Source organism: Monodon monoceros, unplaced genomic scaffold (assembly GCF_005190385.1).
Source record: "Monodon monoceros isolate NGI ecotype Baffin Bay Population unplaced genomic scaffold, NGI_Narwhal_1 Super_Scaffold_11, whole genome shotgun sequence".
NCBI classification, from domain to species: Eukaryota; Metazoa; Chordata; class Mammalia; order Artiodactyla; family Monodontidae; genus Monodon; species Monodon monoceros.
In genome coordinates, this window is record NW_021703767.1 from 71,000,421 (window position 1) to 71,027,632 (window position 27,212).

General features: G+C 37.1%; 1 protein-coding gene across 1 annotated transcript in view; it reads right to left on the bottom strand.

Moving 5' to 3' along the window:
* Nucleotides 1–27,212, bottom strand: part of LMLN (leishmanolysin like peptidase) — a 78,807-nt gene that overhangs the window by 45,578 nt on the left and 6,017 nt on the right. The window contains exons 2-7 of the mRNA XM_029213590.1: nucleotides 13,148–13,245; nucleotides 12,261–12,291; nucleotides 11,297–11,379; nucleotides 10,645–10,768; nucleotides 8,079–8,257; nucleotides 3,396–3,501 (exon numbers count right to left, since the gene is read on the bottom strand). Coding sequence (XP_029069423.1) covers nucleotides 3,396–3,501; nucleotides 8,079–8,257; nucleotides 10,645–10,768; nucleotides 11,297–11,379; nucleotides 12,261–12,291; nucleotides 13,148–13,245 — 621 coding nt within the window. The remainder of the gene's footprint in view (nucleotides 1–3,395; nucleotides 3,502–8,078; nucleotides 8,258–10,644; nucleotides 10,769–11,296; nucleotides 11,380–12,260; nucleotides 12,292–13,147; nucleotides 13,246–27,212) is intronic.

Genomic DNA, 27,212 nt, shown 5'->3' on the forward strand with positions numbered 1-27,212 from the left:
TTATGAATTTTAAATTTCAATTACTTGAGATAATTCTAAGTGAGGAAACCAAAAGTAATAGTAACAAAGACATTCTTTGGTTGGTATAGGCAATGCATTTATTTGTTTAAAGACTTGTTTATAATAGTTGGTCCTCTTCACATGAACTTACTAACAAACTCTACAATTGCAACCAGGGAAATGTTACTATTAACAACAATTAACAATACAGTTTAGAGCAGGGGGGTGTGCTAGTAAGATCACTCATAAAAATTCAAAGTCTTTGATACCAAAGTCCATATTTAATATATATCTATATCTAAAATAAAAAAGACTATAAATGTGTGTTTATGTGGGGGGGTGTATACTTCGGAAAAAAGACTGGAAACATATCGAAATGTTAGCTGTGGTTCTTTTGGTGGTAGAATAATGTGTAAAATCATCTGTATTTCTAAAAATTTTTTACAATGTGAATTTGTGTGTTTATAATCACATTTTTAGACAGTATTTTAAAGAAGTCTTCAATTTTAATAAGATAGTAGCTACTTCACATAAAGGTATTCAAATTCCCATTCTCTATCCCCTCTCCCAAATAAGATGAGAAAATGGGCAAAAAAAAAAATTACTGACATTTGATATCTCCCATTTCATTAGTGAGATTTCTTTTCTTACTTTCTTTCCTAACCTAATAACTAAAACAAAGTGCTTTTGTAACTACTAATTTAAGTATGTTTTTTTTCTTTTCTTTCTTTTCTTTTTTTGCGGTACACGGGCCTCTCACTGTTGTGGCCTCTCCCGCTGCTGAGCACAGGCTCCGGATGCGCAGGCTCAGCGGCCATGGCTCACGGGCCCAGCAGCTCCGCGGCATGTGGGATCTTCCCGGACCAGGGCACGAACCCGTGTCCCCTGCATCGGCAGGCGGACTCTCAACCACTGCGCCACCAGGGAAGCCCTTAAGTATGTTTTATACACTGAGACTATGCTATAGTTTATATCCAAATAACTAACAATCACAAATGATCACTTAATTAATCTATTTCTTTGGCAAATGTCTTTGCTTACATAACTGTGGCCTGTGTCATTCAAGGCTTGCCAAATGATTAATGGAATCCAGAGTATTCTTTTATTCCTACATTTCTTCTTTTTTAATCTCTGAAGATGCAAAGAACATTTAATGGAGTCAGGTAAGAAAATCTAAACAGTTTTTAATATACAATTCACTGAAGTTATATAAAGCTTAAAATAGTATGCTGTGCCTCATCTTTCATAATATTCTAAATACACATTTTTTTCCACAATATCAATTTGAAAATTTTTCTAAGCACTCACATTTCAGAAGGCTTATCTGGTATTGAAAGAACCAGGAATGACTGTATTTGATAGCTAGAGCATATATAACTTTATAGGGAATACGTGTATTTGTTAAACATTTAATTCTTAGCATCCTCCAGGATGGTTTTTGAGACAAACTAATATTTTAAATTTCCTAGGTTTTTACAATTTTTTAGAATAATTCAAATACACAAAAAAGTTTAAAAACCTAATAGAAACTTATGTATACTCTTTAAGAGGATTTAAGATATTCGTTTTGCCAGATTTTCTTCAGACTTTTTTTTAAGAAATAAAACACTGCAGAATAAATATCGTTGAAGGCCCATTACCTTCACCCTTTCTCTTCCCACTTTTCCCAGGGGTAATCACTACCTTAAAGTCAATGTACATAGTAACTCTCACACATGTTTTTATATTCAATGGTGTCTGACTTTAATTTGAGATTCCCTGATTGCTAAAGTAAATCTGAATATGTTCTCATATACTTCTTGGCCAATTGGACCTTTTCTTTTGTGACCTGCCTGTTCATAACCTAATTTACCTCATGTCTGGGACCTCTGCATTCATGTTCACTTATATACTAGACTTAAAACCTGCTGTTTTTTTCCGGTTCTCTCAACATCAAGTATCTATTGTTCTTGGAGCTTAAAGCTTAAAATGTTACTTAGAATGATGCTTGTCTTTCATCACAATAGCAGGTTTGACTTACTTTTTTAATAAAAGGAAAAGAGATGATTCATTTTAGAATCTCCTTACTTGAAGACCAGAAGTGCTATCTGGATACACTAGAGTTTCACTGAATTATCCAAGGTATTTGCTGATTTAAAGACTGAGGTCATACATAATAGCTCATGAAATAAGACTAATAAATGATAGTCACTAATTTTATTATACCTTACTATGTAGAGCATGGTGCTAAGCCATTTATGTTTCATCTTATTTAATCTTCAAGAAAAAAATCCACTGTAGTATGTACTACTATATTCATTTTATAGATGAAACAGAGGCTTACAAAGGCTAAATAATTTGTAATAGATCCCAAAGATTTTTAGCAGTAAAGCTAAGGAGATTCACACCTAGATCTGTGTGATCCATTCTCTCCCTCTCTCTTTTTTTAAATAATGTACTCTATAGTGGATGCTACCATTTTTTTTAAAATTTTTGTTTTTTATAAATTTATTTATTTATTTTTGGCTGCGTTGGGTCTTCGTTGCTGCATGGGGGCTTTCTCTAGTTGCGGTGAGCGGGGGCTACTCTTCGTTGGGGTGTGCAGCCTTCTCATTGTGGTGGCTTATCTTGTTGTGGAGCACCTGCTCTAGGCACGTGGGCTTCAGTAGTTGTGGCATGTGGGCTCAGTAGTTGTGGCTCACGGGCTCTAGGGCACAGGCTCAGTAGTTGTGGTGCACAGGCTTAGTTGCTCCGTGGCATGTGGGATCTTCCCAGACCAGGGATTGAACCTGTGTCCCCTGCACTGGCAGGCAGATTCTTAACCACTGCACCACCAGGGAAGTCCCATTCTCTCTCTTAATCACTGCATTTTACTCCCATCTATTTTCTAAACACATGAATGACATCAGGAGGACATTTCCTAGGTTTTAGGCAACTTTATTTAATTCCCCAGACATACTGTAAAAGTTTACTACTTTGGACCAATTGGGGAAAAGCAAAGTTCTGAATCAGTTAATATATATAAAATTCAGAAAGTCTAAATAGACCAAGGACACTTTTAGAAATGAGATCTCTGTAAGAGATAAGATCTATAATTAGCATATCAGCTATCATTTTAGATGAAAGTGAATTTTTTTTAATTACTAAGTTTCTTCTTAAGAAGCTTAATCATTCTTTCAAAACTCCTATTTGCCCAATGGATTTACTTGTTTCATTATTTTACGTAGTATAAGTCAACCGAGCTGCTATCCTAATCATTAAAAATTGTCTACTGGCAGAGGCCTATTCAACTAGGTTTTACTGAACACGATCTAAGAAGCCACAAAATCTTAAATTTTAACACATACATCAAAATGAGAGTATAATCAGAAAATCAAGGCATGAAGGAGAGAACAATAGTTAACAGCAAAATTTACCAGGGCATGAAGAATCTCATGTTTCACTGTAGACAGCATCCCAACAAACTCCTGAGGCTGGGTAGAGATCATATTTGGACACAGGTTAGCATATCCTGCAATTGGCCTGTTAAAACAGACATTAAATTTTTAATTATATTCCAGGACAATATGTATTATACTTATTAACCTATATTTTTCTATCAAAAACTGATCAAGGTCAGAAAAATCTTTGTGAAATATCAAATGTCATTTTACAACATAACATCTAACTTTCACTATCTTTTACTTTCAAGACATATACCTGTGTTCTCCTATGACATGGCTAATCAGCAGCTGTTCCCTCAAGAGGACAGAGTCAGTTAATTATACTTCAGTGTGGATTTGTAAAGTATGTCAATATGTACCCAAAAAGGGAATGAACTAAAAAATTTAAATTATAACACTATTTTTCTTGCAAAATTCATTTCTGACTTCAGCATTTCACTATATATATATAGGCACAGGGACAGACAAGTAGGTAGAGAGGAAAAGTAGGTACAAAAGAGGACAATAAGCAAATCATTCAGGTTGCTGCAAGTTGCTGAACCTTCTGATTTCCATTTCACTATCTCCTTTCTCCTGTCCCAATAATGCCTTCATTAACATAAATTTTTTTAAAATTTATTTATTTTTGGCTGTGTTGGGTCTTTGTTGCTGCACATGGGCTTTCTTCTAGTGTCGTGAGCAGGGGTTACTCTTCGCTGCAGTGCGCAGGCTTCTCACTGCAGTGGCTTCTCTTGTTGCAGAGCACGGGCTCTAGGCGCACGGGCTTCAGTAGTTGTGGCTCGTCGGCTCTAGAGCGCAGGCTCAGTAGTTGTGGCGCATGGGTTTAATTGCTCTGCGGCATGTGGGATCTTCCCGGACCAGGGCTCGAACTCATGTCCCCTGCATTGGCAGGTGGATTCTTAACCACTGCCACCAGGGAAGCCCAACATAAAGTTTTTTATCTTCCTATTATCTTCTTTCATACAGTATTCTATACCTTCTAGAATCTACAGAATTCTATATCTCTTTCTGAGCCTAGAACTTGAGAGTCCAAGAGCTCACGAGGACCCACAGTAATTCAATCAGTTTCACCACGCACCCACCTGCCTTTCAAAAGCTGTGACAAACAGTAAGGAACCCCAAGGTATTTCTCCCAACACTACCTCAACATTTTACTATAGAAATACCACAAACCTCCCCAAATGGTGATGGCCTATTTACAGAGTAACATTTGCCTTATTTAGTTAAAAAAACATACAGTGCACTTTCTTCATACTTGAAAACAACAGATTTGCACTTAGAAAAGGATGAGTATAATTCACTCACCAAAATATTGCCACGGTGACCTCTAAGATATAAAATAAACGTCACTATCAGGCTTAAACCCTGTCAGGGACTTCCTACTGCATTTATTTTTTTTTTTATTTTTATTTTTTCCACGGTACGTGGGCCTCTCACCGCTGTGGCCTCTCCCGCCGCGGAGCACAGGCTCCGGACGCGCAGGCTCAGTGGCCATGGCTCACGGGCCCAGCCGCTCCGCGGCACATGGGACCCTCCCGGACCGGGGCACGAACCCGCGTCCCCTGCATCGGCAAGCAGACTCCCAACCACTGCGCCACCAGGGAAGCCCCCTACTGCATTTAGAATGAAACAGACCTGTCTACTTCTCCCTCCAATGCATCCCCTAAAGCTCTCATCCTCAAGCACAGTTTCCACTGGAGTGGCTTCTAAGAGCAACAGGTAGACACAGCATTTTCCTAACATAAGCTCTTTCTCCAGCTCTTTATTTGGCTGAAGCCTATCGATTTTCAGGTTATATCTAAAGTTTCACTTTTTCAAAGAGGCCTTTTTTGCCCAGTTGATCTAAATTATGTTTCCCCCTTTTGTTCTCTTTTATGTTGCAACACCCTGTCTTTTTCTACAAAGTATTTATCATATTTGAAGTCACATGTCTATTTGTATCAGTATTTAACTAACATCTGACTCCCTCTGTAATTTGTAAGTTCCATGAGACAGGTACACGTGTCTATTTTGTTCACCTAGTCTGCTGGCAACATATTAAGCGCTCAAATATTTATGGAATGAATTAACGCAATATAGCAGTTTTGAAGGAAAGTTTCACTTCTATCAAAAAGATTCAAAAAGAACAACTTAAGATATTGCTCTTCTAACATCAACATTCTCCTCATAAGCAACCAAAATTTTCCCCATGTATGAGAATACATACATGAGTAGCTTCAGATTCACTGACACGAGGAACATTTATTCTTTCAGCTAGTCATTCATACCTAAAGTGAACCAAATGTTCAAGTGCCTTAAAGAAATATAATAGCAGTGAAATGAAAGTGATATGCATCTCTGGGCTATGGGATTCTCATCTATGTGATAACTCCTATGTTGGATTCTCTCCCCAAAAGACAATTAGATACTTTAAGTACCTTCAGTATTATCAGATGCTGAAAGGAGCTGAACTAATCCAGACCCATCTCAGCATGGGATTTTATATCCCTCTCCCTACTTCCCCAGGGAAGCCATTTTGTTCCTAATACATAAGGTTCACTTTAACATGTCTTTTGTTTAAAAAAGTAATAAAAGCTCATTGGAAAAAGCTATATATCCAAACATATAGAAATGTATGAAGAAAAAAGTAAAAATTCCCTATTTTACAAACTACCACCACTAAATTCCACTATCACAGGTAACTGCTATCAACAATTGGGGTGCTTTATTTTTTAAAGTGACCAGCCATCCTGGTTTGCCTAGGACTAAGGGATTTCCCGAGATATGGGACTTTCAGGGCTAAACCAAGGGTACTCCCGAGAAAATTGGGATAGTGGGTAATCCTAATTATTTTTGACTTTTACCTTAGCACATTCAAGTCCATACACAGAATTTTTGTTTGTTTTTTTTTTTGTTTTTTGCGGTACGCGGGCCTCTCACTGCTGTGGCCTCTCCCGTTGCGGAGCACAGGCTCGGGACGCGCAGGCTCAGCTGCCATGGCTCACGGGCCCAGCTGCTCCGCGGCATGTGGGATCCTCCCGGACCGGGGCACGAACCCATGTTCCCTGCATCGGCAGGCAGACTCACAACCACTGCGCCACCAGGGAAGCCCCATACGCAGATTTTTAAAACAAGTATGAAATCGTATTATGTACACTGTTTTGCAATGTTCTTCTGACACTCAACAGTATACTAAAAATGAGATTGTGTGTGTGCACAATCCATATGGTTTAGGTCAAATTAAGATAAAGAGCCATGATTTTGCAGCACTGCTATTATGAAGGTATATTTCTCAAAGACACCTACTTTAAGAAGTATCTCATTTTATCAAGTAACTTGTCATTCATTTAGCACTTCAAATACCATATTTCCTTGATATTGAGACACCAGTAATTATAAAATATCATAAATTTAATGACAGCTTCTCAGGAAAAGAGGAACAATCTATTAAATACATATATTCTTTTTACTAAACAATAGTACATATACATCTTCAAAACCACATAGCACTTCCTTCTTCAGTAATATATTAAATATTTGACTCGATGCATTCTCAACATTCAGAAGCTAAAGATTTTTGAGTTAATTTCATGGATCAATAATTATATAGTAACATGCTAACAGACTGCTTTCATAATCCATGATGCTGATTTTGACCTCCTTACCACCTTCAGTATTGACAGTATAATTCTGAAGCATATATTAGTGTTTCCTTTGTATTGGCTACTTGGTCCTACTAATAATTTCATTTTTTCCTTAAATTAATTAGCTATCAATAGAAGTGAAACAGCTCTTTAAAGTCAGCTAGTATTTTGATAGGTAGATGAATGTTCAGGAACTCAGCAACGGTCCTTACATTCACTGGACCATTGAATGTGGTCACATTAATTCTCCTAGATTTGAGAACGTCACATACAAACTATACTGAGACATACCAGTTTCTACTGCCTTTAACTGATTTGTCTGGTGTGTAACAGGCAATCTTCTGTATGCATAACAATTTTATTTCAAGGCTGCTTCACTGAGAAAAAATTTTTAGAATATTTTTTAAATAAAAAAGAGGGAGTGGCTAGGCCCGTGAGCCATGGCCACTGAGCCTGCGTGTCCGGAGCCTGTGCTCCGCAACGGGAGAGGCCACAACAGTGAGAGGCCTGCGTACCGCAAAAAAGAGAAGAGTCTTTTTTTTTTTGGCCAAGCAACATGTGGGAGCTTAGTCCAACCGGGGACTGAAGTGGTTCCTCCTGCAGTGGAAATGTGGAGACTTAACCACTGGACCGCCAGGGAAGTTCCGGGACTCTAAATTTTTTAGAGACAATTAAGCTAAGTGAAGGACATAATCATATGACAATTAGATGAACAGTTATTTTGAACATCTTACAATTCAGCAAAGAAGTACTAAAATTAAAGTTCAAATTGTTTCCTTAGAGAGGTGTCATCACTTTCAAAGAAAATTCTATTGACAGTAGACTTTTCCTTTGGAATTGGTACTTATATTACCATATGCATAGCAGTTGTATAACCTGGTTCCCTCACCACACCCCAATCCAGGCAGTATGCCATTTCTTACTACTGGAGGTAATCTCGCAAATGCAAACTTCTTGTACTCTCAACACTTAGAATATGGTTTAAGAGTTCTTATTTTAGATCTTGGGAAATAAGTCTCAGGGGAAAGTTTACCTGTCCATTTTTGCTTCCTGCTGACAATAGGCTGCATAAGAGATGATGTTTTCATGGCTGCACCTCTCAGTGGCCAGAGCACCAACATAAAGAACAAAGTCTGCATCCCGGACTCCCTCTTGGTCTGGCACACCCACTGCTCCACAGGGCCACTTACCCCCACAGCAGACTCTGCATTGCTATGCCCATGGGGGACAACAACGGAAAAACAGACCAGAGATGAGGTTAACTATCAGGACTTTTAATTTATAAAGAATCCAGACTCTAAATATGTATGATTTAATTTTTATTTATTATCCTTCAGCTTTTATCAAAATCCATACCTCTCTCTACTCAATTCCTATCTCTAATTTTAAATTTATTTTATTAAAATTTCTACTTTATATACTATGATCATAAATGTATAATATTAATTAAAACAAACAATTGCTATTTATAAAGGGCATGCAACCAGGGTACAAAAAAGACAGCAACAGAAAAGGTTTTATTAAACCCTGAAACTAGGTGAAAATTACAAGGGACCTTCTTGTACACATTTTTTTTAGCAATTTCCCGTGAATCTATAGTTACTTCAAAACTAATTAATAAAAAACTTTATTACTGGAAGTATTTTCCTATTATAAGTAATTCATGTATCTTGTTAAAAATTCAGATAATACAAAAGTATATAAGGTAAAAAGTTAAAGTCATCTTGTAATATTACCTTTGTTTCTAGTTTTCTAAGCAAACTTTGCCCTTTTAACATACATTTTTTAGAGAACTTCTTCTATCAAAGTTCCTAAACAATCATAATCTCCAAATTATAAATAGGAAAATCAGTAAATGGTGTTTTTTTTAAGGCATAGGTGATGCTTGTAGAGAGAGAAAAGACAGAAATTCTCATTTCATTACATTGTTTACTCTTGCTTCTCTAACACATGTATTTATAATTTTAAAATTCAATTACTTTAATCTGTTAATAGTTGATATTAAGAAAAGCTGTGATTTAATAGCATTCTTTACATGATCTCTCATTTATTTAAAAAAAAAAAATCAGGACCCCCAAGAAGATAAGTAGAAAGCAGAATTTGAAAAAGCCAAAAGAATTAAAAACAAAAATACCTTAGAAAAAAAGCAAAGAAATATGCCTTAAAATGTCTAGGAAATATCTCTAAATGTCTCAAGAAAAGAGATAAATATGTAATTAACAGGTTGTTTCAATTTTTAAACATGTTCCCAAAACCCTCTATGCTTTCAAGAAATTTGATAAAAGAAATGGAAGCTGAGTAAGTTAGCTGTATTAGTGCCAATATACAGGGTTCTAAAAGCCTTTGGTGAGCTTCAAATACTCTGAGAAAACAATTATAAAGTAAACTTCAACTATATGCTTAATTTTGCTTACAAAGTCAATGTTTAATAATGTATTCATTTTCTAAAAGTAATAAGAGAATACAGCTCAATAGAGAAAAGCAGCTAAAGCAATAATCATATTTTCCAAAATATAGGTATAAATAAATTGGCTTTCTGGTTTACACATTTAAACTTTTTATATTTTTTCTGATACAAATAATAGATGCTTAATATGAAAAATCAGAACATTACAAAACTGTATAAGTTAACAAATAAAAGCCCCCCATAATCCAACTCAATGAAAACCATTAAAATTTTATATGTGTCTCCAGATTTTTTAATATATGTATACCTCCAGATTACTTCATAATTTTTTATATGTGTGTATACACTTCTTATTTTTTATGCTTTTATTTCAGCTTTATTGAAAGCTGAATAATTGATGATAATTTTTAATTTTTAAATGAAATAGACTAACTACCCATACTGATTTACAACTTTTTTTCCATTTAAAAGCTTAACTATCTTTCCAAATCAGTATATAAAGATCATTTTGTTCTTTTTTTTTTTTAATATTGTTCATTTATTTTGGCTGCACCGGATCTTAGTTGTGGCATGCAGACTCTTAGTTGCAGCATGCATGTGGGATCTAGTTCCCCAACCAGGGATTGAACCTGGGCCCCGTGCATTGGGAGCAAAGAGTCTTACCCGCTGGACCACCAGGGAAGTCCTTCTACTTCATTCTTTAACAGCTGTGTAGTGCTCCATTATGTGGTTATGCCATAACTTAAGTAATATTAATATAGGCATATTTATAGTTTTGCAAAGAATATCCTTGAACATATATTACATAGCTATAAGTATTTTTATGGAATACGTTTCCAGGTTGGGTTAAAGCATATACATTATTTTTATTTGAAGAGATAATGTTAAATTGCCCTTTAAAAATTCTGAGGTATATAGCTGCTAAAAGATGTTTTGGAGGGCAAAGATAAAGTCCTAAGCAGAAACGATTCAGCAGCCTCAGAGATAAATTGAAAAAAGAAAAAAATAATTAAATTCACTTGAAAACCAATAAAAGAATAAAATCAGCACACCTAACTGTGATTACTTTTGGTAGAGAATGAAGCTTTTGAACTTAAGTCTGTAAAATCTTCTTAGTGACAATCACAGATTGAAAATCTGTCATAAGTTTATCCTAAAGAATAAGAACATTGCTAAGAGCAGGGTGAAATACCTGGAGGTGCTCCTCAGGCACTATAACGGGGCCACATCTTGTATGCTCTGCGCATTCCCCAGTGCAGCATCTATGGTGATCATTTTCCTTCCGTAGGTATTGGTATTGGTTTGTTGCACATTGTCTTCAGTTCATTCATACATCAAAGTTTAATTACAAAAAAAAATAAAGATGAGTTCACAGCAGTTAAAACATTGTAAAAAACTAGTAGCTGCTATATTTATTTCATTTATAATAGCTATTATTTTAGTTAGAAAAGTAGTCTAATAAAGAATTTTGGTTCCATGGCAAATCCTTCTGATCTGGGTTTTCAAACACTCAAATACTTCAAAAGCCAATACTGTACACATGAAGGAAGGGGATATGGGAAAAAGCCAATACTGTACACATGAAGGAAGGGGATATGGGAAAAAGGGTACAAGCTATACCCAAGGAAAAGATCCAGTGGGTCACCTCATAATGGAAAATCGGGGAAAGAATGATTACCCAACAGATGCTCTTTTATTCTTTTTAAATATCTTACAGTTTGGTCTCCAGGAACCAGCATAATAAAATACTCCAGCATAAAACTCACAATTTGCCATACTGACAGAGTGGGGTGGGCAGAGTACTAAATAACTGAAGAAAATGAACTGTGTGTAATGTGACATACCTACTAAGTAATATGGTGCCCGCAGGTCTACGAACCTGAAAAGTCTTCTCTAAATAAGAAACAGCTTGTGGAAAAAGTTTGGTCTAAATAAAAGTTGGAAAAAAAACCAGTCAGAATTACAGCTAAAAGATAAACTATATTTAAAACAAGTAAGCATAGGATATTAATGACTAAGGGGAAAGAAGGAAAAAGCCTTATAATTCTGGAACATAGGTACTAGTCAAAGGTTGTGTGACTAGGGCTAGGGAAACATTGAGTCTAGGTGCGAAGGAATTTCCTCATTTACTAGTTTAGTTTGGAGGAAAGAACACCAGAAAGTTCCTTCCCTGCCCCATTTAAATAGAATATTATAAAACATAAATCACAACTATTAATATTACTTTAAATTTGAGACCGATTTAGATTATTCCAACATGAAGGTAGTTTATGTTAAGAAAATCGTATATTTAGAAGATCTACTTTAGCCTCACCCATTTCTGTGACCCATAATGAAGTGGCTTAATGTGTGTGTGTGCCTCTGTAACAGTTAAAAAACTTATGAGGCTAGCACCTCTATAAATGACCTTGGCATTTCATACTATCAGGCCAATTAATCTTCACGAGAATGAGCATTTCCACCAAGAGAATAGTGTTCTCAATGTTTTTAAAACATCGTCTTTTTCATCCTATCCGAAGCATGCTCTGCTCCCCTAAAACTTAAGAGGACAAGTAAAAATATGAGAATGATTTAATATCAAATTATAAAATGAGAAGACTAACTTAATATCAAATATGAACAAAGTTTTGGTGAGTGCATCATAAAAACACCTTGGTGATAATAGAAATACATTCACTACCAACACCTTTTATTCAGTCATTCACAGAATAGTCATGTGTATGTTTTTCATTACTGAAGTAAAATTTACATACAATAAAATGCACCATTTTAAGTGTCCAATTCAAGCTATGAGTATTTATTACATACCTTTACAAGATGTCTTTTCTCAGGGAGCAACCTGAAAATGATGACATAAAACATAAAGATTGCCATGCTGAGGGCAAACCACTATCTCATTTTTGTTCAGAATGCAACTGGCAGGAGTCCCAAGGAATGCTTTGTGGAAGCATGCCATATCAGTCCCTCTAAATCTCAATGAACATTTAAGAGTTGATCACATACTGTCTCATTCATTTGGGAAGTTAAAGATAGGGAAAGACATCACCTACTCCCAATAGCTCTTCATAAACTACTACAGATTCATAATTTATCTCTTTTCTGGACACCCTCTTACTCTAAATTAAAAATTAGGCTATATCATCTCTCTGGTTAATAATTTTGTAAATGTTCTTACTATTGTATATATTAGTATTTTGTCTTATTGTTCCTCCAAGTACTTAAGTGCCCTCCAGGTCTGTTATTGACCACATAAGTAGACATACACTGGTGTGCTTAAATTATTCATGATGTATAGATTTAAATCATATCCCATGGCCTTCATCTTTCTAAACTAAAAAGCATATTTAGCTTAATTCCATTTTGAGGGTACACTAGCATCTACTTCCATTTATGGAACTCCAGGTAACAGATGAAAATATTTTCAATAGTTTGATTCTTAATAAAAAAAGATGACAAGGGCTTCGCTGGTGGCGCAGTGGTTGGGAGTCCGCCTGCCGATGCAGGGGACACGGGTTCATGCCCCGGTCCGGGAGGATCCCACATGCCGCGGAGCGGCTGGGCCCGTGAGCCATGGCCGCTGGGCCTAAACGTCTGGAGCCTGTGCTCCGCAAAGGGAGGGGCCACAACAGTGAGAGGCTTGCGTACTGCAAAAAAAAAAAAAAAAAAAAAAAGATGACAAATAATGATGTACTTACTCTTCAATACTTTTATCGTAGACAGTCTTGATTCTTAAATGTTCATTAACATCCCTCTTTATAATATGATTTGCCTTAAGATGGACCTTATTTATGACCTGAAAAAAAGGAACAGATTTGAAAAAAATGTATAGATTAGTTAATTGAGGTCCCAACTTAAAATTAGTAAACTAAATTTCAAGTGTAATACCCAGAAAAAATACAAGAACTAAATAAACTGAGAGACAGTTCATGCTCATGGATAGGAAGACTCAATATTATCAAGATGTCAGTTCTTCCCAACTTCATCTATAGATTCAATGCAATCCCAGTCAAAATCCCAGCAAGTTATGTTGTGCATATCAACAAACTAATTCCAAAGTTTATATAGATGGCAAAAGACCAAGAATAGCCAACAAAATGTTGAAGAAAAAAACAAAGTTGGAGGACTGACACTACCTGACTTCAAGATTTACTATAAAGTTACATTATCAAGACAGTGTGGTACTGGCAAAAGAAGAAACAAATAGACCAATGGAACAGAATAGAGAGCCCAGAAATAGGCCCACATAAATACATTCAACAGATCTTTGACAAAGGAAAAAAAGCAATACAATGGAACAAAGATGGTCTTTTCAACAAATGGTGCTGGAACAACTGGATATTCACATGGGAAAAAAAAATGAATTTGGAGACAGACCTTACATCTTTCAGAAAAATTAACTCAAAATGGATTATAGACCTAAAATGTAAAACACAAAACTATATAAAACTCTTAGAAGATACCATAGGAGAAAAACCAGATGTCCTTGGATATAGTGATGACTTTTTAGATATAACACTAAAGGTACGATCCATGAATGAAATAACTGATAATTTCAACTTTATTAAAATTAAAAACTTCTGCTCAATGAGGGTTAACATCAAGAGAATAAGAAGACAAGCCATAGACTGGGAGAAAATATTTGCAAAAGACAAATCTGATAAAGGACTATTATCCAAAATATACAAAGAACTCTTAAAACTCAACAGTAAGAAAATGAGAGACTTCCCTGGCGGTCCAGTGGTTAAGACTCTGCGCTTCCAATGCAGAGGGCCCGGGTTCGATCCCTTTTCGGGGAACTAAGATCCCACATGCCATGCCCAGCGCGGCCAAAAGAAAGAAAAAGAAAATGAACAATCCAAGTAAAACATGGGCCAAAAACCTTAACAGACACCTCACCAAAGAAGGTATATAGACGGCCAATAAACATACAAAGAGACGTTTCACATTATATGTCATCAGGGAAATGCAAATTAAAACAACAAAATATCACTATACACCTATTAGAATGGCCCAAATCTGGAACACATACTATACCAAATGCTGCCAAGGATGTGGAGCAACAGAACCCTCATTCATTGCTGGTGGGAATGCAAAATGTACAGCTACCTTGGAAGACAGTTTGGCAGTTTCTTACAAAACTAAACATACTTTTACCATAACCACCCAGCAATCATGCTCTTTGGTATTTACACAAATGAGTTACAAACTTATAACCAAACAAAAACCTGTTCATGGATGTTTATAGCAGCTTTATTCATAATTGTTACAACTTAGAAGCAGCCAGGATGTTCTTCAAGAGGTGAGTGGATAAATAAACAGTGGTACATCCAGACAATGGAATATTATTCAGAGCTAAAAAGATGAGCTATTAAGCCAGGAAAAGACATGGAGAGACCTTAAATGCATATCAGTAAGTGAAATAAGCCAATCTGAAAAGGTTACATACTATATGATTCCAACTATATGACATTCTGGAAAAGGCAAAACTATGGACACAGTAAAAAGATCAGTGTTTGCCAGGGATAGAGGGGTGAGGGATTAATAGAGCACAGAGGATTTTGAGGGCAGTGGACCTACCCTGTATGATACTGTAATGATGGCTACATGTCGTTATACATTTGTCCAAACACATAGAATGTACAACACAAAGAGTAAATCCTAATGTAAACTATGGACTTTGGGTGACTATGATATGTCAATATAGTTTCATCAATTATAACAAACGTACCACTCTGGTTGGTGATGTTGATAATAGGGGAGCCTATGCATGTGAGGAGGAACAGAGTATTTGGGAAATCTCTGTACCTTCTTCACAATTTTGCAGTGAATCTAAAACTGCTTTTAAAAAATAGTCTTTAAGGGCTTCCCTGGTGGTGCAGTCGTTAAGAATCTGCCTGCCAATGCAGGGGACACAGGTTCGAGCCCTGGTCCAGGAAGATCCCACATGCTGTGGAGCAACTAAGTCCGTAAGCCACAACTACTGAGCTTGCACTCTAGAGCCTGCAAGCCACAACTACTGAACCCACATGCCACAACTACTGAAGCCCATGTGCCTAGAACCCCTGCTCCACAACAAGAGAAGCCACCGCAATGAGAAGCCTGCGCACCTCAATGAAGAGTAGCCCCCACTCGCCACAACTACAGAAAGCCCGCGCGCAGCAACGAAGACCCAACACAGCCAAAATAAATAAATAAATAATAGTCTTTAATTTAAAAAAATGAAGATGAGAAGACAATGGAACAAATAGTTAAAGCACTAAAAGAAAGATATTCAATACTGAAGTGTATCTCCAATGAAACTACCCTTCAAAAAGGAAGAGGAAATAAAGATATTTCAGATAAACAAAAATTGAGAGAATTCATCACCAGCAGACCTCCACTACACGAAACACTAAAGGAAGTTCTTCACGGTAATGGAAATGACACTAGAGGGTAACTTGGATCTTGTCTTAGTTCAGGCTTCTGTAACAGAATACCATAAACTGGGTGGCTAACAAACAACAGAAATTTACTTCTCACAGTTCTGGAGGCTGACAAGTCCAAGATCAAGGCGCCAGAAGACTGGGTGCCTGGTGAAGGCCCGCTTCTTGTTTCTTAAGGCCATAGTCTGGTTGTATCCTCTGGCAGAAGGGGCAAGGAGCTCTTTCATGACCTAATCATCTACCAAAGACCCCATCTCCTAACCATTATATTGAGAGTTAAGCTTTCAACATATGAATTTTGAGGGAACACATTCAGTATATACAAGATCTGTAGGAAGGAATGTGGACAAGTGGAAATGTTAGATAAGTAAATACAAAAGTCTATTGTGTAGAAAACAGTTAACATAGCAGGCCTAAGACTACTATCTTTAGAAAGACCTGCTTGCAAGTTTGACCTTTCACTGGTCCCAGAATTTGAATGGTAAACTGTCCCTACACTGACATAAAACTTCCCTAAGCAATAAGGCAGTCTCACTGTGCCCAAACTGTTAACAGAAATAATACAGTTTATGCTGAACATCTGTTTACTTCTCAGAGTCAGGAATGTTAGTGACTGAAATTGTGCCTACATGAACCATCTCCAATAAAAACCCTGGACTCCTAGACTCAGACGAGCTTCCCTGTAGACAACAATTTGTACTTGTTCTTACAAGTTACTGCTAAACGGATTAAGCATGTCCTATGTGACTCCACTAGGAGAGGATTCTTGGAAATGTCAACAAAAATTCAACTAACAATCAAGTTAAGAAGAGAAAAGGGTATTTAATTTGGGCCAAACTGAGGATTATAACCTGGGAGATAGACTCTCAGTTCTGAGAACTGTTATGCCCATTAGAAGTCAAAGGCACAGTCATATACATTCTCAAGACAAAGAATCATACATCAAAGTGACATACTGATATTTTACATAAAGTTCACCAAAGATATATAGTCCAGGTAAGCACGTACAAAGGCAAAGAGAACAGTAAGTCACTACGGCCCGCTACAGAGTTGGGAAAGAATGGTATTCTTTTAAGAAATTACATTGCTAGTGCCAGAAGAAAGGGAAAAAAATTGATCTTTATGATCCAGCAGGCATTCCCATCTTTGAGGAGGTCTGGTTAATGTGTAATTCAGATGCACACGAGGAGGGAGGGAGGAGGCCCAAACGGACACAGAGACAGAACCTTATGTTTAAATTTTCTTGTCCTGCCTTAAAATACACATTTTATTTAATCAGAAGCTTGTGTCCGGTTTCCTTCAGTTTTTGCTCTGGGAGCCATTTCTTTTTACTGATTGTGCTTGATATGTATCCTTTCACTGTAATAAATCTTAGCTGTGAGTACAACTACGTGCTGAGTCCTATGAGTCCTTCCAGCAAATCACCAAACCTGGGGTGGTTTGGAGACCTTCAACACAATTACACACATATTTCTTTTCTTCTTTTCATTTCTTTAGAGACATTAACTGTTTAAAACTAAAATTATAAAATTACAATTGTGAGAGTTATAATATATGTAGAGTTATTATATATTATGGTAATAGCAAAAGGACAAGGAAATAGTGACACTATACTGTTGAAAAGTTCTCGTATTTAACATGACTATAAACTTTAAGTAGATGTCATAAATTCAAGATACATATTATAATCAATAGAGCAAACATTCAAAAATATATTGTACTTTACTGTTGGTTAATTACACCTCAATTTAAAAAGTAAAGCAAAGAGATACAGCTAAAAAGTAAACAAAGGAATTAAAATAGAACACTAAAAAACAGAAGGCACAAACAGTCAAGTGAAACAAAGAGAAAAAAATAGCTAAACTGCCAATCCAAACTCAACCATGTCAAAAATCACATTAAATGTAAACATTAAATGTAAAAGGACTGAATATTCTTGTTAGAAAGCAGAGACCGTCACACTAGAGAGAGCAAGATGCAACTATTTGCTATCTATAAGAAGCCCATTTTAACGATAAAGACAGAGAAGTAGAGAGTATAAGGATGGAAAAACACACATCATGTAAACACTAATCAAAGAAAGCCAGAGTGGCTATATTAGTATTAGACATTTCAAAACAAGGAGTATTAATTACCAGGAATAAAGAGAGGGGCACTATGTAATGCTAAATGGGTCAATTCACCAAAAAAATAACAATGTAAAATGTGTAAACACCTAACAGCAGAGCTGCAAAATACGTGAAGCAAAAACTGAAAACTGAAAGGAGAAATAAACAAATCCACAATTATAGCTGGTGACTTCAACATTCCTATCTCAGTAATCAACAAAAGTAGACAGAAAATCAGTAAGGACATGGGAGACCTGAGCAGCACTATAACTAACTTGACCTAAATGACATTTATAGAATCACCTGCCCCAACATGAGCAGAATGTACATTCTTCTCAAGTACACACAGAACGTTAACCTGGTTAGATTTTTGGCTATAAAACATATTTTACTATAAAACAATCCTTAAGAAATACAAAAAACTGAAATCATACAAAGGATGTTTGCTATCCATAACTAAATTAAACTAAAATGCAATTAGGTAAAGATAACTGGGAAATCTCCAAATATTAGAAAATCAAACTTTTTTTTTTTTTTTTGTGCCGCACCATGAGGCCTTCGGGACCTTAGTTCCCTGACAAGGGATTCACTGTGCCCCCTGTAGTGAAAACTCAGAGCCATAACCGCCAGGGAATTCCTGAACAACAAACTTTTAATTTATCCTTAGGTTGAAGATGAAGTCACAAAGGAGATCAGAAAATACGTTTAATTGAATGATGATAAGATTATAAGCAATTAATATTTTTTAAAATACATTTATTTATTTATTTTTGGCTGTGTTGGGTCTTTGTTGCTGCGCGCGGGCTTCCTCTAGTTGCAGCGAGCAGGAGCTACTCTTCTTTGCGGTGCAGGCTTCTCAATGCTGTGACTTTTCTCATTGTGGAGCATGGGCTCTAGGCACGCGGGCTTCAGTAGTTGCGGCACAAGGGCTCAGTAGTTGTGGCTCATGGGCTCTAGAGCACAGGTTCAGTAGTTGTGGTGCATGGGCTTAGTTGCTCCGTGGCATGTGGGATCTTCCCAGACCAGGGATTGAACCCGTGTCCCCTGCACTGGAAGGCAGATTCTCAACCACTGGGCCACCAGAGAAGCCCAGCAATTAATATTTGTGTAATGTAATTAGTGTTTAGAAATTTATAACTTTAAATACTTATATTAGAAAAAATAATCTCAAATTAATGACCTAAGCTTCCATCTTAAGAAATTAGAAAATGAAGGGCAAATTAAACTCAAAGAAAGCAGAAGAAAGTAAATAATAAAGAACAGAAATCAATTAAAAGGAAAACAGAAAAATGATAGAGAAAAATCAATGAAACCAAGTGGCGGTTCTTTGAGAAGATCAATACAATTGATATATCTCTAAGCAGACTAAGAGAGCAGATACCAATTACCAATATCAAGAATGAAACAGGACATATCACTATAGACTTTACAGACTGTGATATTGTGATTTATAATAAAAAAATATATATTTGGTCTTTGTCCCATTTTTGGAATTTCCTAAGACCTCTGGAATTTCCTAAATGATAAAAGTGATCAGGCGTCTTTTGTCATGTTAATGAGGTAACTTTTGGAAGCACCTAAGGGTGGAGACTGGTTACCAGTGGAGCCAAGTATGTGAATAAAAGATTGGAACTTTCAGTCCTTTCCACTCCCTCTAACCTCTGAGGAGAGGAGAGGGGCTGGAGATCAAGTTCAACCACCAATGCCCAATGATTCAATCAATTATATCTATGTAATGCCTACCTAAAACCCAAAATGATGGGGTTTGGAGAGCTTCCAGGGTGGTGAACACATGGAGATTCCGGGAGAGTGACATGTTCAGAAAGCACAGAAGCTCTGTGCCCTTTCTCCATACGTTGCCCTATACATCTCTTCCACCCGACTGTTCTTGAGCTACATTCTCTTATAATAAACCAGTAATCTAGTAAGTAAAAATTTTTTCTGAGCTCTGTGAGCCTCTTTAGCAAATTAATCAAAACCAAAGAGGGGGTGGTTGGAACTTCCGATAGCTGGTTGGTCAGAAGCACAGGTAACCCCTTGGACTTACATTGGATCAAATGGGGGAGAAGGGGCAATGCTGTAGGTCTGAACTCTTAACCTGTGGAATCTGATGCTATCTATGGGTAGACAGTGTCAGAATTGAGTTGAATTGTGGGACACTCACCTGGTGTTGGAGAGTGGCTTGGTGATGTATGGAAAACCCTTGACACATTAGAATTGGTAACTCAGAACCCTTTACAGACATTTAAAAGATCAAATGGGAACATTAAGAAAACTGTATTTCCATAAATTTGACAACTTTGATGAAATGAAATTCTTTGAAAGATATGACTTACCAAAACACAATCAAGAAGAAATAGATAACCTCAATAGTCCAATATCTATTAAAGAAAATAAGTTCATAGTTTATAACACTCCAATAAAGAAAATTCCAGGCTGAGATACCTCCATTCATGAATTCTACTAAACATTTAAGGAAGAAACAATACTGCTTGTATACAAACTCTGAAAGTAGAAGAGGAAGAAATATTTCCCAATTCATTCTATAAGGCCAGCATTACCCTAATACCAATCCCAAAAAAGCTACAGAAGGAAAAAAAACCAACTACAAACCAATATCCTTAATGAATACATATGCAAAATCATCAAAAAAACACTAGCAAATGAAATCCAGCAAAATGTAAAAAGGGTAATACATCATGATCAAGTGGGGTTTTATCTCAGGGGGATGCAAGCCTAGTTCATCATTCAAAAAATCAATCAATGTAACTCACAATATCAAAAGAATAAAGAAGAAAAGCTACATGATTATAACAATTGATGCAGAAAAGACATTTAATAAAATTAAACACCCATTCATGACAAAAACTGTCAGCAGACTAGAAACAAAAAGTAATTTTCTTAACCTGATAAGGCACATCTACCAAAAATCTACAAACTAATACTTTTCTTTGCATTAAAATTTTTTATAGGGACTTCCCTGTGGCGCAGTGGTTAAGAATCCACCTGCCAATACAGGGGACACAGGTTCGATCCCTGGTCCAGGAAGATCCCACATGCTGCGGAGCAACTAAGCCCACGTGCCACAACTACTGAAGCTCACGTGCTGCAACTACTGAACCCACACACTGCAACTACTGAAGCCCGTGTGCTCTAGGGCCCGTGTGCCACAACTACTGAAGCCCGTGCAACTAGAGCCCATGCTCCACAACAAGAGAAGTCACCTCAATGAGAAGCCCGCATACTGCAACGAAGAGTAGTCCCTGCTCACCGCAACTAGAGAAAGCCCACGCGCAGCAGTGAAGACCCAACGCAGCAAAAAAGAAAAAAAAATTTTTTAATACAATTTTGAAAGGTTACTTTCAATTTACAATTATTACAAAATATTGGCTATAGTCCCTGTGTTGTACAATACATCCTTAAGCCTATCTTATACTCAGTAGTTTGTAGTTCTCCCCTCTCACCCCCCTCACTGGTAACCACTAGTTTGTTCTCTGTATCTGTGAGTCGGCTTCCTTTTTGTTATATTCACTAGTTTGTTGCATTTTTTAGATTCCACATATAAGTGATATCATACAGTATTTGCCTTTCTCTGTCTGACTTATTTCTCTTAGCATAATGCCCTCCAAGTTCCTCCATGTTGCTGATAATGGAAAAATTTTGTTCTTTTTTAAAGCGGAGTAGTGTTCCATGCAACTAATACTCTTAATAGTGAAAGACAATGTTTTCCCCCTAAGATCAAGAACAATGGAAAGATGTCTACTCTCACCACTTGTATTCAATGTTATAATGAAGGTCCTAGTCAGTATGATAAGGCAATATTAACATTAAATATTTGTAATAAGCAAAAGATACATATTGTAATCCCTAAAGCAAACACACACACACACACAGACACACACGCAGCATGCGCACGAACCCCACAGACAAGTGAAATGTATCGATAAAAGGATGGAAAATTCTAATTGTAAGCAAGGTGAAATGGCTATACTAATATCAGCAAAGCAGACTTCAAGACAGAGAGTATCACCAGAAATAAAGAGTAATATATTGTAATAATAAGGGGTTAATACCTCAGAAATACATAATTACAAATGTGAATGTACCTAACAATAGATTCAAAATCCATGAAGCAAAAGCTGACAGAACTGAAGGAAGAAAAAAGACATTTATAATCTTAGAAATTTTTAAAGACTCTCTTAGACAAAACATTTTAAGAATATACAAATCTGTAGCCAATATTTTGTAATAACTGTAAATGGAATATAACCTTTAAAAATTGTATAAAAAAAGAATATAGAAATCTGAAGTGTACCATCAATCGCCTCACCTTTTTGACATGTATAGAAAGCTACACTCAATACCTATAGAATATATATTCTTTACTAGTACACAGAAGAGTTTAGCAGGATAGAGCGTATGCTGAGGTATAAATAAAACAATCTCAAATTTCAAAGAACTGAAATCTTACAGAAGATACCTCTAAATTAGAAATCAGTAACTATAAGATATCTAGAAAAGGACCACATATTTAGAAATTATATATTAAACATTTTTAATAATCCATGGATCAAAGAAAAAATTACCAGGGAAAATAAAAATGAATTATCACTTTGAATGAAGTGATAATTAAAATACAATGTGTCAAAATCTGTGGAATGTAGCTACAGTTGTACTTTGAGAGAAATACAGGTCATTAAATGTTTATGGTAGAGAAGAAAGAAAAGGCTAAAAAACAATGATCTGGGACTTCCCTGGTGGCACAGTGGATAAGACTCCATGCTCCCAATGCAGGGGGCCCAGGTTCGATCCCTGGTCAGGGAACTAGATCCTACATGCATGCCGCAACTAAGAGTTCACCTGCCGTAACTAAGGAGCCTGCAAGCTGCAACTAAGAAGCCCACGTGCCACAACTAAGGAGCCTGGGAGCCGCAACTAAGGATCCCATGAGTCACAACTAAGGAGCCTGCCTGCCACAACAAAGATCTGGTGCAACCAAATAAATGAATAAATAAATAAACATTAAAAACAAAAAAGAAAAAAAAACAAACAAAAACAAACAATGATCTAAGTTTCCACCTAACAATATGAGCAAAGTAAATCCACAGTAAGTAGAAAGGAAAAATAATAAAGAACAGGAAACAATGAAATAGAAAACAGTAATTAAAGAAAACTACCAAAGCTAACAGTTGGCTATTTAAAATGATTAATAGGGACTTCCCTGGTGGTGCACAGTGGTTAAGAACCTGCCTGCCAATGCAGAGGACACGGGTTCGAGCCCTGGTCCAGGAATATCCCACATATCGCGGAGCAACTAAGCCCATGGGCCACAACTACTGAGCCCGCGTGCCACAACTACTGAAGCCCGCATGCCTCAAGCCCGTGCTCCACAATAAGAGAAGCCACCACAATGAGAAGCCCACGCACTGCAACAAAAAGTAGCCCCCACTCATTGCAACTACAGAAAGCCCATGTGCAGAAACGAAGACCCAATGCAGTCAAAAATAAATAAATAAATAAATTTGTAAATAAAATAAAATGATTAATAAACTTAATAAGCCCTTAGAAAGAATGGACTAGAATAAAACAGAATAAACCCAAATTACCACATTAGAAATGAAAGCATGCCTATCACTCAGATTCTACAGACAACAAAAGGATAAATTATTATGAACAATTTTATGTCAATACATTTAACAATTCAGATGAAATAAAGTCCTTCAAAAACACAAGTTACCAAGACTGACATAAGATCAAATGGATACTATGAATAGACTTGTATGAGAGAAACTGGATTTATCGATCCCTACATAGTGGTTTCTTGGGGCCAGAGTGAAAACATGGGTTTTCTGCAAATGAGCACAAGGGATCTTTCTGGGGTGATGGAAATGTTCTAAAACTGGACTGTGGTGATGGTTCTGTAGATTTGTAAATTTATAAAAATCACTTAATTGGACACAAGTGGGTGAATTTTATGGCATATAAATTATAGCTCAATAAAAGTATTTAAAAAAACAACTCTCTACAAAGCAAACACTAGATCCAGACAGTTTCAGTTATGAATTATACCAGACATTTAAGGAAGAAATTTTCTTTTAGAAAATACATGATAGAATTTCCCAACTCATTATGTAAGACCAGTATAATTCTGCTATTAAAAGCTAACAAAGGGACTTCCCTGGTGACGCAGTGGTTAAGAACCTGCCTGCCAATGCAGAGGACACGGGTTCAAGCCCTGGTCTAGGAAGATCCCACATGCCGCAAAGCAACTAAGCCCATGAGCCACAACTACTGAGCCTGAGCTCTAGAGCCCGCGAACCACAACTACTGAGGCCCGCATGCCTAGAGCCTGTGCTCTGCAACAGAGAAGCCACCGCAATGATAAGCCCACGCACCACAACGAAAAGTAGCCCCCACTCACAGCAACTAGAGAAAGCCTGTGCTCAGCAACAAAGACCCAACGTAGCCAAAGATAGATAGATAGATAGACAGACAGATAGAAAAATATTTTTAAAAGCTAACAAAGAAGATGGCAGAGTAGAAGGACGAGCACTCACTCCCTCTTGTGAGAGCGCCGGAATCACAACTAACCATTGAACAATCATTGACAGGAAGACACTGGAACTCACCAAAAAAGATACCCCACATCCAAAGACAAAGGAGAAGCTGCAATGAGACAGTAGGAGGGGCATAATTACAATAAAATCAAACCCCATAACTGCTAGGTGGGTGACTCACAAACTGGAGAACACTTATGCCACAGAAGCCCACCCACTGGAGTGAAGGTTCTGAGCCCTATGTCAGGTTGCCCAACCTGGGGGTACGGCAATGGGAGGAGGAATTCCTAGAGAATCAGACTTTGAAGGCTAGCGGAACTTGACTGCGGGACTTTGACAGGACTGGAGTAAACAAAGACTCCACTCTTGGAGGGCACACACTAAGTAGTGTGTGCATCAGGACCCAGGGGAAGGAGCAGTGACCCCATGGGAGACTAAATGAGACCTACCAGCTAGTGTTGGAGGGTCTCCTGCAGAGGCGGGGTGTGGTTGTGGCTCACCATGGGGACAAGGACACTGGCAGCAGAAGTTCTGGGAAGTACTCCTTGGCGTGAGCCCTCCCAAAGAACCGGGTAGGCTCCAGTGCTAGAGCGCCTCAGACCAAACAACCAACAGGGAGGGAACCCAACCCCACCCATCAGCAGACAAGTGGATTAAAGTTTTACTAACCTCTGCCCACCAGAGCAACAACCAGCTCTACCCACCACCAGTCCCTCCCATCAGGAAGCCTGCACAAGCCTCTTAGATAGGCTCATCCACCAGAGGGCAGACAGCAGAAGCAAGAAGAACTACAATTCTGCAACCTATGGAAGGAAAACCACATTCACAGAAAGATATACAAAATGAAAAGGCAGAGGACTTTGTACCAGATGAAGGAACAAGATGAAACCCCAGAAAAACAACTAAATGAAGTGGAGATAGGCAACCTTCCAGAAAAAGAATTCAGAATAATGATACTGAAGATGATCCAGGACCTCGGAAAAAGAACGGAGGCAAAGATCGAGAAGATGCAGGAAATGTTTAATAAAGACCTAGAAGAATTAAAGAACAAACACCTAGAAGAATTAAAGAACAGATAAACAGAGATGAACAATACAATAACTGAAATGAAAAATACACTAGAAGGAATCAATAGCAGAATAACTGGGGCAGAAGAACGGATAAGTGACCTGGAAGACAGAATGGTAGAATTCACTGCTGTAGAACAGAATAAAGAAAAAAGAATGAAAAGAAATGAAGACAGCCTAAGACATCTCTGGGACAACATTAAACGCAACAACATTTGCATTATAGGGGTCCCAGAAGGAGAAGAGAGAGAGAAAGGACTCGAGAAAATATCTGAAGAGATTATAGTCGAAAACATCCCTAACATGGGAAAGGAAATAGCCACCCAAGTCCAGGAAGCACAGAGAGTCCCAGTCAGGGTAAACCCAAGGAGAAACACACAGAGACACACAGTAATCAAACTGACAAAAATTAAAGACAAAGAAAAATTACTGAAAGCAACAAGGGAAAAATGACAAATAACATACAAGGGAACTCCCATAAGGTTAACAGCTGATTTCTCAGCAGAAACTCTACAAGCCAGAAGGGAGTGGCATGATATATTTAAAGTGATGAAAGGGAAGAACCTACAACCAAGATTACTCTACCCAGCAAGGATCTCATTCATATTCGATGGAGAAATCAAAAGCTTTACAGACAAGCAAAAACTAAGGGAATTCAGCACCACCAAACCAGCTGTACAACAAATGCTAAAGGAACTTCTCTAAGTGGGAAACACAAGAGAAGAAAAGGACCTAAAAAAACAAACCCAAAACAATTAAGAAAACAGTCACAGGAACATACATATCAATAATTACCTTAAACGTGAATGGATTAAATGCTCCGACTAAAAGACACAGGCTCACTGAATGGATACAAATAACACCCATGTATATGCTGTCTACAAGAGACCCACTTCAGACCTAGGGACACATACAGACTGAAAGTGAGGGGATGGAAAAAGATATTCCATACAAATGGGAATCAAAAGAAAGCTGGGGTAGCAATACCCATATCATATAAAATAGACTTTATAATAAAGAATGTTACAAGAGACAAGGAAGGCTACTACATAACGATCAAGGGAACAATCCAAGAAGAAGATATAAGAATTATCAATATATATGCACCCAACATAGGAGCACCTCAATACATAAGGCAACTGCTAACAGCTATAAAAGAGGAAACAGACAGTAACAGAATAATAGTGGGGGACTTTAACACTTCACTTACACCAATGGACAGATCATCCACACAGAAAATTAATAAGGAAACACAAGCTGTAAATGACACAATGGACCAGAGAGATTTAATTGATATTTATAGGACATTCCATACAAAAACAGCAGATTACACTTCCTTCTCAAGTGCACACGGAACATTCTCCAGGATAGATCACACCTTGGGTCACAAATCAAGCCTCAGTAAATTTAAGAAAACTGAAATCATGTCAAGCATCTTTTCCGACAACACTATGAGATTAGAAATCAATTATAGGGAAAAAAACATAAAAAACAGAAACACATGGAGGCAAAACAATACGTTACTAAGTAACCAAGAGATCACTGAAGAAATCAAAGAGGAAATCAAAAAATACTTAGAGACAAATGACAATGAAAACACAATGAT